Source organism: Homarus americanus, unplaced genomic scaffold (assembly GCF_018991925.1).
Source record: "Homarus americanus isolate GMGI-L3 unplaced genomic scaffold, GMGI_Hamer_2.0 scaffold34921, whole genome shotgun sequence".
NCBI lineage: Eukaryota > Metazoa > Arthropoda > Malacostraca > Decapoda > Nephropidae > Homarus > Homarus americanus.
Genome location: NW_024741901.1, coordinates 1,231,042 through 1,245,449, shown reverse-complemented (window position 1 = coordinate 1,245,449; position 14,408 = coordinate 1,231,042). Strand labels below are relative to the sequence as shown.

The window sequence follows — 14,408 nt, the reverse complement described above, 5'->3', positions numbered from 1 at the left end:
AGAATTCCAGAATGTTCCTACTGTCGTTCTTAAGTTGAAAATGTACCTAAGTCAAACCACATACTCTATGTGCATACTGTACCTCCAGAAAAATGTTTAATATCCCATTATATCATAGCCTAATCCTTATTATACATCTAAAACCACTTACCCCCGTATATATACGTGTATAGCTCGAGATTTTAAGACCAAATTTTTAGGCAAAAATTTGGGGGTCGACCTATACATGGGTAATATTTTGGTTAGGTTGAATCCGTGCATGATGGGAAGGGCGAGGAGCAACTTTTAGCTTTAGACATGAAAAATATTTTCCAGTTATTGCCAGTAAACAATGGAAACATAAAATATGTACCAATTAGTAATGAAAAGCTGTGCAGTGCCTTCAGCAGATGAAGCTCACCAACTTACAATAGGCTAACTTACCTTACAACGTGCTTTCAGTAGTCTATGTTGAAGTTGAACCTGATGACCGTCATCTGAGTAAAAACTCGCACAATATTCATTGACTGTCCTTATGTCTTGGACTTTACCACCATTGTTGAATAGAATTTTAGTTTTACATTCATAAATATTATTTAAAACATATATGAACAGTAAATAAGTGTTGCTTTCATATTCATATGTAGAGAAATGACGATATGTTTTCACATGTACGCACTTACTGTTCATACGTTGGTGTTCCCAATCGTCTCGCCTTATTTCTATACCATTAGTGGTTAGCTACTTCTAGTGTTCCATTTATTAACATTAAATAGCATTACTTAAAACATACATACAGGTATTCAATTTTTTTTTAATTAAGTTCACTACAGCTACAACCAGGGTCTTATTTTCTTCAGTTTCTTATGTAGAACCATCGCCACTCATGAAAACAATGCCGTCTTGTCTCCTCGTGTGTGTTTTAATATTCTACTTATTATTTATGAATTGCATTGTTCATTTCACATATATAAACATTAATTCAATGAAATACATATTCAGTAATAAACAATAATGAAACTTTTGTACATATTCCTAAGATAAATGACTGTTTCCTTGAGTGTGCACATATACATTGGGTGTAAACTCTGACAACAATGTCATCTCTTATCCTCTTGTGTGTTTTAATATTCTACGTATTAATGAATTGTATTGTTCATTTCGCATATATAAAGATTAATTAAATCAAATACATATTCAGTAATAAACATTAACAATCTTTTGTATATATTCTTAAAAAGATAACTGACGTGGTATCCTTAAATGCGCACGTATATGTTGCGTTTCTAATCCATATCTTTTTTTTTTTTTTGCCATTACTTTCGCTTTCTTTCGTTCAAAAGATGTTACCTTAATCGCTTTTTGAATGGTTCTCAGTTAAAAAAACTGTTGTATTACAATCATATTCTCTCCTAATTAACTTGAATAAATTGTAGTGGACTTCTCCCCTACAACTGCGTATCCGCATTCCAATGCGACAGTATCCTAGCAACCAAACGAGCGGCCCAGGGGGGGGGCGTCACCAGCTACTACCGTATCCCAGCAACAGGTCGAGAAACTGGCGAGTTCCCACGGGTTTACTTCCGGCTGCTGTGTATATAAGCTTTGTCTCTCCATTAAGATTCATTCTGGCCTCGGTTCCTGAACACGCAACACTTCCTCCAAGCAAGCTCCTCGCTGTCCAGCTCTCATTCAACCTGGAGGCCAGCAACAGGCAACATCTCCTCTAACGAAGCTCCTGCACATCTACCTCCTACAGCACGCTACTCACCGAACATGTCTACTGAGCAGCTCCTCACCACACGGCATCTCCAGCACCAGACTATCTTTCATATAATTTATATTATATAAGAAAACCACCACCTAGAGTTTCCATCAATCCCATCCTGAGTGCTAGAAAACATAATATCACGTAACCCTACAAATGGTGACTCCCGGAGATTCGCACTCACACAGGATGGAGGAGAAACTGATCACGCTCCCACCATCAAGCAGCATGGAAGACTGGCTTATCCACACAGAAGCAGCTCTCATCGGCTTTACAACTACTGTCTCTACACCGCAGGTTAGACACCCTAGAGCAGCTCTGCTACTCTAAGCAGACACCAGCTCCTCTTCCTGCCCCAAGCACCACGTCCTACCGACCCCAGCACACCCGTCCTGCCTCAGACGCCGACCCCGGCCCAGCAGTAACCCCTGCCGCCCCTGATGCGGCCTCTGTTCCTGAGTGCGGACCCACACACCCCTCTTTTCTCCCTCAGGTACTCCCTGCTAATGTCCTGCACCCTGCTGCTGTCGTGGACCCAGCTGCTGTCACGAGCCCTCATCCGCTTCTGCTGACGCAGCCCCTGCTCCTGACCCAAGCCCACACACCCCAGCAGGCGCATCTGACGACTCTGTACCTGCCATGAGGGAAGCACATCATTCATCGCCTCCACACACCCTTTTTCTCCCTCTCTTCTCCCACAGATAGTGTGTATATAGACAGTTGTATACAGCGACCGGCTCATCCACGCCATCGCCGTTGTCTCACATGAGGCATGCACCGCCCGTTCTGCCTCACATGTGCTAAGCAACTCTGCAGACAACAAGTCTCCTACACCGCCTGGAGGGAAGGGGGAGTATTGTAGTGGACGTCTCCCCTACAACTGCGTATCCGCATTCCAATGCGACAGTATCCTAGCAACCAAACGAGCAGCCCGGTGGGGGGGGGTCGAGAAAACAGCGAGTTCCCACGGGTTTACTTCCAGCTGCTGTGTATATAAGCTCTGTCTCTCCAGTAAGATTCATTCTGGCCTCGGTTCCTGAACACGCAACACCTCCTCCAAGCAAGCTCCTCGCTGTCCAGCTCTCATTCAACCTGGAGGCCAGCAACAGGCAACATCTCCTCTAACGAAGCTCCTGCACATCTACCTCCTTCAGCACGCTACTCACCGAACATGTCTACTGAGCAGCTCCTCACCACACGGCATCTCCAGCACCAGACTGTCTTTCATATAATTTATATTATATAAGAAAACCACCACCTAGAGTTTCCATCAATCCCATCCTGAGTGCTAGACAACATAATATCATGTAACCCTACAAAATACTTGAATGGAAATATACAATATTTTTGCTGAAACTACCCGCATGTCAGTGTAAAGTGCCGTAATAATAAATGGTAAACAATTTGCATTCGGCTCTCGGTGTTTCAGGCACAGCGACCCTCAGTTTATAGAACGTAGAGTGTTTTTAGTGAAGGTTTTCTGAAATGAGTTTTATATGCCATAAAATATGGTGCTTTATTACCCCAATTTGTTGTTCTATTACCCTCAAAAACTTGGGTCGACCTATACACAAGGCATATCATAAATTAGGGATTTCTTGGTCAAAAATCAAGGTCGACCTATACCTGAGGTAGAATTATAGACGAGTATATACGGTATTTTAAGAGAAAATAAGAAATATAATAACAAAATACAGAAAGTGAAAGAAAAAAATGGGTCATCAGGTAAATAAAATACAGTGGTCCCTCGGTTAACGAACACAATTCGTTTCAGAAGGTCGTTCGTTAACCAAAACCATTGTTTCAATGGGATTTTGGGTAATTGGTTCCAGCTCACCGAAAATTACATACAAAGTAAAAATAAATGCAGTAAAGTACACTTACTTTGAGGTGTGTATTTAGAAGGCTCCTGGTTGATGATGGGAATTAGAAGTGGGGGGTCGGGGTGGAGGAGAAGGGAGAAGAGAAGGAAGTGTGGTGGAAGAGAAATCGCCCCATGCTTCATGCCGTCATTTCACCCATAAAATTTTAAGTTTACTAGGCGTAATTCAAGATTATTTTCTTTAAATCAACACTGCACTGCACTATATAATTGTCAATATGTTAAATAAATTTCAGAATGACCAATAATTGTACTGTAAAAACATAAAAATAGTTTATGTTCAAGAGAGCCACAAGCAAGATGTTACCTCCACTGACCAGAGATACAAACTGACACCTTGCTGGGTGAGTCAAGTGGCTGATTGGCACACCAAAAACTAGTTTCCTGTAATGCAATTATGTTAAATAAATGTTAAAATGACAGAAAATTTCAATATAAAACTTGGAAAATTATTGAATAGTACAACCTTCTTGATATTTACTCAAATGGGAATGAATTTATGCCCTAAAACCGATTACTGTATTGGCGGACTAATATTCCAGCTGGTGAGCAAGTGAAAACATGTTGACATGGTTTGGTAAAAATTTCATTAATCAAATTTTTGTTCATTAACCGAATTGAAGATTCTTATGAAAGGTAATTCGTTAACCGAGGGATCACTGTACTGTAAATTTAAAGTTTAACTTTACGGGACCTCGTTCGTCTGGTCAGATGTTCGTAAGTTGAACATAAGTAACCCAGGGACCTACTGTATGTGTTTAATAACTTTATGTAACAATAATGTAAAAACTGTCCTGTACTATAGATTACGTCCCCAATGCAGGGTTGTGTTCATGTACAGTACAAGTAGTTGTATTTGAGGACACAATTTCTCAAGTACCTGAGGTAAAAATTTCATTTTTATATGCATTTCAAATAAATTCAAGTACTGTACATGTACATTCTGTTGAGTTATAACAAGTGATGGTGATGGACAAGGGCTTGCTGGTCAACTTGTGCCAGGACCAACTCCTACCAGATTCATCACATAAAATTGTTACACAAGTACCGTACAGCATACACATTCTTCGTTATACAATATAAGTTATACAATATAAGTAATAATTTATTTGTCTATGTGTACAGTCATATTTGATAACATGCACACACACAAAAAAAAAATTATATATGGCAGTGTTTTTCATGGATTCCTCCCTTAAGCTTTAAGCAAAGCCAGAAGAATTGTCAGAGGTGGGAAACCCACCTTTGGAATACTGGAATACTGTGTCTAGTATTGGGTCTGGATACATATGGAGGCTCCTTGCACGACAGAAATGCAAGGCTACAGCTTTAGTATATAATTTTGGATAAACTATTTAGTGTCAGTTAACTTGTAAAGTTTAAGTGTAATTACAGTGAACCCTCGAAGATCTGGACTAAAAGGGGGAACCACCTGTCCGAAAAAGCCGATTGTCAGAATCTTCCTGTGAATGTATAAAAACGATAAATAATGATATAAAAAACACCAAAACTACAGTACATATCCTGACTACTTGGGTTAGTTATACAGACTTTTTCCTGTGAAAAAGCCATAATTTTGAGCAACATATTACTGTACTCACTTTGTGCTCAAATGTACTTCACTAAAGGAATTTTTTTTTAATCTCATGCAAACTATGTGATGTCTCCATTCAAATTATTTGCTATCTTGCAAGGATTCCAGCAATGCAAGTTATATTCTGCTCAGTTTAGTCTATGACAATTTATAAGAAAAACCTTTTAAGTCTAAAACTACCTTCACCCTGTTTTGGGAATGCTTCTTAGCCCAGAACCCCCAAATTTTTTGTCCGAATCTTCCAAAATCCGGATTTACCGGGTCCGAATCTTCGAGGGTTTACTGTATCTATATTCTTTTTTTTTACTGTAAAAAAAATTACTGGTTTGATAAATAAGCAAGTGAGAATGAGTTCAAAATAATATTGTAAATTATCTATCTTAAGGGTAATGAATTATATTTTTCTCTAAACAGATAAGAGGGTTGCCACCTCTCTGTGGTTCGGGGAAAAACTACAGGACGGCAAAAAGTGCAGCTGCAAAATTCGGTCTTCAGAAGTTACGAGAAGCCCAAACGAAGAATGATCAACCACTTGGGCAATAGCCAGACGTTACTGTGTTGAAATTAGTCCACGTGGTAACTGCGGAAATAATGTAATTATTTGTGTTTGTTGATTTATTGTGATTACAGTATTTTATATGCTTGTTGATTAATGTATACACCCACCAAAAAAGGTACTGCAAACCTTGCAGTACTTTACATTCTGGAACACAGGATGAAGTGTCTTGATATACCTACCCTGGGTATGCCTTTTCCCCTTACTAGATACAGTAAACTTTTGATAACTTGGATTATATTGGACTATAACCATTGCAAGTTAGAAAGGCTGGGTGATGTTCACTGAACCAGTACGAGAGAGAGGACGCCAGACTTAGCACTGTAAGCGGTTAGTTTTCAACTCGTAATTTGGAGTAGACGTTTTTTTTATATACAGAGTATACTGTACTCTGTTACATGCAAATGCAATATATACAATCTTTCATATAGAATGTGCAAAAATAAAAAAATAAATATCAGGTCAAAATATATGAGGAATAAACATTTTGTATGTGCAGGAGAGTTATCATAGCGGGGGAGCAGCGTGGGGGATCTCTTAGCTGTTCGCGGTCTCGTGTCCTGTGTGTAGTGAAACCATTGCCAAAGAGCAATGGAATATTTATTATTTTATGATATTTATTGGTATTATTTTTATTTATTCTTCACATTTACTGGTGCAGTAAACACCCAATATAACGGATCTCGGCTTTTAACAGACTCTGGCCCATTCGGACTAGGTACATATATAAGAGCATAAGAATGGAGGAAACTGCAGTGGGCCTATTGGCCTGTACTGGGCAGTTCCATTTACACCCATACCCTATTGCTCATATATATCCATCCAACCTATGTTTGAAGCTATCCAGCTTATTCGAGTTAATGATGATTTTTGTTAACTTGTTCCAGTCATCCACTACTCTATTTCCAAACCAATGTTTACCTATCTCGCGCCTAAATCTAAATTTGTCTAATTTAAAACCAGTGTTACGGGTTCGCTCTTGGTTGGATAGTTTGAATACCTTTGTAATGTCACCTTTGTTTAACCCTGACTTCCATTTATACACCTCGATCATATCGTCTCTTACTCTTAGTCTGCCATTTTTCAGACCATTTGGAAAAATTGGTTTAGATCTTGCAGAGTTCTCATCAGATTTAATTACACACCCTATTTTAGTGTCTTCAGCAAATTTACTTATGTTGGTGTCTCTGCAAAGCATTAGAGAGTATAAATAAAAAGTTATTGAACGACTTACAGGATTAAGTATTTATATCAGTCATACAGATGATAAGATGTTTGATTGACATTTGACATTACAGGTGAAAGAATGGCAGGATGTAGAGGAAAACAGTGCAGATTTTTTTTTTTTTTTGACAAGTTGGAGAGTTTTCTGCTTTATAGACATTGAGAAAGTATAACTTGTAGTTATTAGGAATTAATTTTATACATGTTTTACTTGTGGCTAAGATGGAAGGTTGATGAACTATGCTCTTGAGTAAATAGTTTCTACAAAATTTGGATTGGAGAATAAATGTATAATGTACAATGGGTGTTGACTGTTGTTATGAATGGGATTGGATTCTTCTGTTTAAAGCACAGGTATTGTTAATTGTTGCATCTTTAGAAGATTTAGGAGATCGTCCAATTGTTTAAGGGAAGCTTATTTTTAATCTTAATATAAAATGTAATATACAGTACATGTACAGTGGGGGTATGCTATAACGAATGGATTCTACTACGAATATTCCTATAACGAACGGTTTTACCTATAAAATTGAGAATGCTATAACGAATGAAACTGTTACAATGAATTTTTTTTTTTTTTTTTTTTACTAATTTATTGTTTTTTTATTACAAGTATTAATGATATTCCTTATATCAGGGGTTTAGATGCATATTTATGCACTTTATTTTAAATTTTTACAATTTTATATTATATTTTTCAGTGTTAAGTGGTTGTATTTGGGGGCCTGGAACGGATTAATCCTATAACGAACGAATGCTATAACGAACAAGGTTCTAGAACCAATTAGATTCGTTATAGCATAGTCCACTGTACTGTAATTATTGGATGTTAGTGATTTTAAGATACTTTATTTAAGAACTGTTGTAAAGAGGACACATTGTAATGAATTAGTTTCCCTTGATACTATATTATGATGCTCATGTCTGGATATTTTAATCTGTATTTGTTAATTTTGTAAAACATAAGACCGTGTTTTAAGGAGAATATTAGTATATTGTGTGTTTTATGGGGTAGGAAAATATATGGAATTTTATTTGTGCAGGAAAGCTGTTTAAATAAATAATATATATTTTAATAAAGATATTAGGGTGCATTTTACTAAAGTCGTTATATTATACAGTTAAGGTATAGTGTCTCAGGCACCTGTCCAAGCTTTTTTAACAGTTACTGTATTTTGATATAAATAAAAAGAACATATTTTATGGACTTACAATATTTTATTAAACACACACACACATTGATAGATAGATAGATATGGTAACTGGGTCACCAGAGCTGTGCCCATCCCCTGGTCTCTGCTGCAATCTATTTGGGCTGCCGTGCCTAGACATCCTGCCAGTACTTGTACAGTGGTCTTTCGGTTAACGAGCGCCTCGGTTAACGAGATTTCGGTTAACGAGTTACCGTCCATAAGATTCTTAACTTCGGTTAACGAGCATTCCCTCGATTAACGAGTTTCTTACGAGCCGACCCCAACATGTTTTTGCTTGCATTTGGCGGTCCACCAGCTGTAGTATTAGTCCGCCAATACAGTAATCGGTTCTAGGGCTTATATTCCTTACCATTTTAGTAAATATCAAGAAGTTTACAGTATTCAATAATTTTAAAAGTTTAATATTAAATTTTTTAGTAATTTTAACAATTATTGAACATATTTGAAGGTAAAGAAACTAATTTCTGGCGCGCCATCCAGCCTGGCAACACACCAAACAGGCGTTAGTCTCTCTCTCTTTTCAGTGGAGGTAACACCTTGCTTGAGACTCTTCAACTAAATACTTTTTTTCTGTGTTTCCAAGCAAATTATTGGTCATTTTGAAATATATTTTACATATTGACAATATACAATGCAGTGCAGTGTTCATTTAAAGAAAATAATCATGAATTACACCAAAAGAACTAAAATTTTATGGGTGAAATGGCGCCATGGGGTGACCAATGCCTTCTCTTCTCCCTTCTCCTCCACCGCCATTCTAATTCCCATCATCGTCATCATCATCCAGAAGCCTTCTATATACACACCTCAAAGTAAGTGTACTTTTCTACCCTTTTTGTTGAATTTAGGCAATTTTCGGTGAGCTGGAACCAATTACCCAAAAACCCATTGAAACAATGGTTTCGGTTAACGAGTTTTCGGTTAACGAGCAACCTTCTAGAACGGATTATGCTCGTGAACCGAAGGACCACTGTACTTGGGTTTGTAGTTTCTAGTTTTACCCAACAGTTGTCGTCAGGTAACCCACAAGCATGGAAAACAGCCGTAAAATGTGATGATATTCCTGGCCAGAACATACAGTATGAGCTCCAACCAAACATCACTGGTTTTCTCAGGGTACTGTGCTCTGGTTTCCACCTGTTCCAACCCTAGACAGTCTAGGTCAGAGGTTGGGGAACGGGGGTAAATTACCCCAAATGGGGTAAATCTAAAAATTTTGGGGGTAATGCATGCGGTATGAGAGACACTTCCATCAGAGCCTCAGTTTACAACCAAGTTGCTGTGACATCAAAAATCCCTGATTTTGATGCTCTTGTATCACAAATGAAACAGCATCATTTTTCCAAAACCTAAATTGGAGATGATTTGAATGAAATTCTTCAGTTCTCCAATCCTTTTTACTAATTTTGTTTGTGTGCTACTCTTATGCCAGAATGTGTAGCCTTTTTTATTTCTCCTTGATAATGGATCCAATAAACATTTTTTTAATTTGAATTTTTTGTATATATATATATACCATATCCAACAATTTTAGGAGCAAATTGGCTTGTTTTTGTATTCTGTACTTTTGAAATCTGGGGGTAATTTCATTTTATTCAAAATTTTTTTTGGGTAATACCCAAAAAAGTTTCCCGACCCTTGGTCTAGGTCATAACAAAGTCGAGTCACTTATCTTTATGTATGTCTTGGGAATACAATCCCAGAATAATGAATGTAGACTGTACTCATCTTAGGTATACAGTCGACCCTCGTTAATTCGGACTAATAGGGGGGGAAGGGTGTCCGTTTTAGCCGATTGTCCGAATTAACCGATTTAGGGGTTAATATTGCATTATATTTCAAAGTCATTGTTTTCGTCACGATTTTATCCCATTTTCCACTGTAATACGTATGTAATTTCAGTAAAAATTTTACATTCCCGTGAATGTATTATATCAAGCACAGTATGAATAGAATATCATTGTAATATAACAGTATTTTAACCAAAAACTATTAAAAAACGAGTAACTTCTCTTGAACATTGGAAGGTTAGGTAAAATCTTTTGTTTTCGTCATGTATTTTATCCTATTTTACATTAAAATACAACACGTTTCAGCAAAACTACTATTTATATCCGAGAATATATTCATTCAGGCACAGTTAAGGTAAAATATACATGTGATGTAACAGTTTTTTAACTGAAAACGATTCGAAAAACACGTGTACCGTCTAGCTGATACTCAACAGCTGGTGGTGCGTCATGCGTCGTAAACAATAGGAGGTTGAAGTAGATTACCGGGTATTATATTAAGTGTGAAATATCGAAAAGGTTTTTATTACCGGTATTTTTTGTAGATCAATGAGAACCGTGATACCGTATATGATATGATAAGTTAGCCTGTGCTAAGAACTTCAACATAGACTACTGAAAACACGTATGGTAATTTAGCCTATTGTAAGTTGGTGAGCTTCATTTGCTGAAGGAACTGCACAACTTTTCATTACTAATTGGTACATATTTTTCGTTTCTATTGTTTACTGGTAGTAAATGGTAAATATTTTTCATGTCTGAAGCTAAAAGTGCATCCCCCCCCCCCACACTAGTGGTGGAGATGTTACATTTAACCAAAAAGACGCTGGTGGTTTATCCCAGCAGTGGGTGGACCAGCATTTTACCTTAAGGTCCGCGTAGGTAATATTCCTCCAAATCTAAAAAAAAAAAAAAACATATGTTCGTTCAGATTTTGTCCGAATTATCCGAAATCCGGATTAAAGGGGTCTGAATTAACGAGGGTCGACTGTATATATAGTACTGCATAAACTTTACTGTCAATTTCCCCTCCCTGATGGTTAACAACCTCAACCTAACCTAACTTAACTTAACTTAACTTATCCTAAGTTTGGATCTGGACCCCATTCATGTAATTGTCAATTAATTCTGGCTCATTTGGAAGCCCCCCCTGGACAGCTTGGGGGAGATGAGTGCCCCCTGCCTCCCCCTAAATGACACCCCTGCTCTAACTGCTTCCATTTTGGAGTTATGGGTGGGGGCAGGCACTCGCAGACATATCCTTATATTATAATAGTTAAAAAAAGAATGTGTCTGTGGCTATTTCAGCCATAGGACTAGAATGAAAGCAGTTAGAGACCTGAAACTTGACACACATGTTACATGGGTCCCAAAGTTATGCACCTTTGTAATACTATTTACCACAGACCCTGGGTGTGTCTGTTCCAGCCATAACTCCAAAACGGAATCAGTTAGAGATCTGACTTTACACACACATATTACATGGGTATTACTATTGACCATGGCCAAACTGTGAGTCTTCGTTATGATAGGTAAGGTTGCATTGGGTTTCATTAAGCTAAGTTGAGGTGGTTACCTGTGTCAGGGAGGGCAAAATGCGAATCAGGTTAGGTTAGGTTACATAGGTTTAGATTTGGTTATGGTCAGGAGGTGTCAGATAGGTTAGGTCAGGTAGGGTTATGTCAGGTTAAGTCAGGTAAAGATACAGGTAAACCTCGAGATACGATGTTCTGCTTTAACGATGGTCATAAATTAAGACCATCACGCTATATACGATCAAAACAACTCACTTTAATGATATTCATCAAATATCCATTGGTTGGATATTACTATTTTATCTCTAGTGCAAACTATGGGTTGTATATACTCAAATTAATTGTTGTCTTGCAAGGATTCTAGTAATGCAAGTTATATTTTTCATCATCAAGACTGACTTTTATAAAGAAACAATATTTTACCCTATGGACCACACATCTCTACCGTCACTTGTAAGCATACTCGTGGGCCACTACACGGTCAACCCGCACACTACAGCCCAGTGTTTGGTTCTTTATCGATTGTAAACCCACCATCGCATGGCTCCTCGATTATAAGCCACCATCTTACCTTGTACTTATCATGTTTTTTTTCTTATATAGTGAAAGGACAGCACTAACATTTAGATTGAACTGTGTTCAAAGAATTCTGGCACAACTACAACATCAAGCATGCCATATAGAACATTGAGAAGTCATGGAAAGAGGTCACACAGAGCTGCATGAACGGTGTGTGGAGGAAAGTGTAGCCCGAGTGCATGCACGACTTTAGCGGCTTCACAGATGTTGTAGCCGTACTCCGCGACATCGCCAGCATCTCCCAGGAAGTCGGCTTTCAGGAGGTCGCCGAAGAGAATGTGGTTGAGGTCTTGGAGAGTCACTCTGAGGAGCTCAGCACAGAGGACCTGCTGCTCCTGGAAAAGTAGCAGAGAATGAAGGAGTCAGTGGGTGAGGAGGCCAACCCTCTACCCATGATGCTAACACTGAATGTGTTGAGCACTGCCATGGACCACATGAACACTACCATGGAGCTCCTTACTGAGATTGACCCCAACATCAACAGGAGTTCATCTGTGAGGGCAGTGGTGAAGGGCATGCTCTGCTACAAGGAGACAACAATCACCTTTTTCAAACCCCTGCCATAGTCAGAGCCACAACCCTTGACTTCTGACACCTCTCCAGTCCCACCTGGGAACTTCAACCTTTTTAAAGCCAGGCCAAAGTCTGCACCTCCAGCCCCCTTCTAAGACTGTCTCCAGACTCTCTGAACTCCCCTGAGGTTGTGTGGGAGTTAGTGATGTCTCCACTCCACCTACAAGTCCCCTTAGCCTCAAAGGGGACAATGGCCAGGCTTATTCTTCAGGATTTGGTGAGTGTTGTTTAATTGATTTGTACTGATAGCAGTATTGTAGGAATTGTTTTGTTGGTGATACATGTGTATTTGGGGACTGGCCGGGAATGTATTCCATTGAACCCCATGTTATAATGCTCCTTATCTACGATAATTCACCTAATGATGAGTTTTTCAGGAACATAACCCCATCGTATCTCGAGGTTTGCCTGTATATTAGAACACTATAGGTCAAGAGATATCAGTTTGGTGAGGTATGGTCACAACAGTTTAATATGGGAGGGCAAAGAGAGACCAGAATAGCTCAGACTAGGTTATATTTTGCCTAAAAATACGAGACAAAAATATGTTACATGAGGTTAGTTTATGTCAAGATAGGTCAGGACAGTTCAGGAAGCATCAGTTACGTGAGGTTATGTCGGGTAAGGTATAGATTAGGTCAGTATAGGTGATCAGGGGGGTGACAGTGAGGCTAGGTTAGGTCAGGGTAGATCAACTATCAGGAAAGGATAGATTAGGTGAGAACAGGTCAATATAAGAGGTCAGAATAGCTCAGGTTAGGTCACTTTTTGCCTGAAAATACCTTACGTTAAGTTAGGTGAGGTTATGTCAAAATTGGTCTGATGAGTAAAGATTAAATCAGAAGTTCAGAACATATTAGTGTACGAGGTCTGTAGGTGTCAGGTAGGTGAGGTTACTTATTACTTTTATCCTCTTATCCTCTTCATCACTTGTTAACTGCTGGGGCAGTCAGTCACATCTCTCTAACACACTATTGGCAAGTACTAGACTTTACTGTACTGGTTCCAGAATGTATCTGTACCTGCTCCATTGTTAGTCAAGTCTGGTCTTCAGCGAGTTCACATTCAGTGCTGTCACAACACTGGTAGATTGTTCCAAGAATTTACAATTCTCACTAAAAAAAAGCTTACCTTCTGGACTTGTGGCTTCATCAACCTTGACCTGTGGCTGCCTGTGACCCTTTGTGGGGCAAGTATCCTCCAGCTCCAGGTATGGGTACTTGACTGAGAAGTGCCCTCTATGATGTTTATAGACTTGCCTGTCTATAGTACAGTATATGCTAGGCAACTGCAGGTGTTCTAATATCTGAATAACTGAGGTGTCGTAGTGCAGGCACCTATTTGGTGGCCCCCCTTTGGAGATATTCAGTTAACTGACAGTCCCTAGCATATCTCAGGGATCAGATGGTGTGACAGTACTGTACTCCAGGCAGGGAAGCACCTCACTCTGGTGTCTTATCTTGGATGGCAGCAGCAGCTTGTACAGCATCTTTCCAACTAAGACATCTGATAATATGTTTGATAGTAGATCATGCTCAAGTGGATGCAACTCTATGAATTACATTTATATGAAAGGGGAATTTTGTTCTTAATAGTATAGCGAATCTCGACATTGTACAAGAACTAATTCAAGCACTGTACTGTATGTTAGCAGCTTGAAAGTCAGTTAGATATAACAACTGAAACAGTTCAAGAAGTCATCAGTGTTGTCCAG

General features: G+C 38.7%; 1 protein-coding gene across 1 annotated transcript in view; it reads left to right on the top strand.

Moving 5' to 3' along the window:
• The window catches only part of LOC121876348 (endoribonuclease Dicer-like), a 63,362-nt gene extending 56,732 nt beyond the window's left edge, over positions 1-6,630 (top strand). The window contains exon 12 of the mRNA XM_042381418.1: positions 5,638-6,630. Coding sequence (XP_042237352.1) covers positions 5,638-5,766 — 129 coding nt within the window. The 3' untranslated portion in view covers positions 5,767-6,630. The remainder of the gene's footprint in view (positions 1-5,637) is intronic.
• The last annotated feature ends 7,778 nt before the right edge of the window (positions 6,631-14,408 follow it).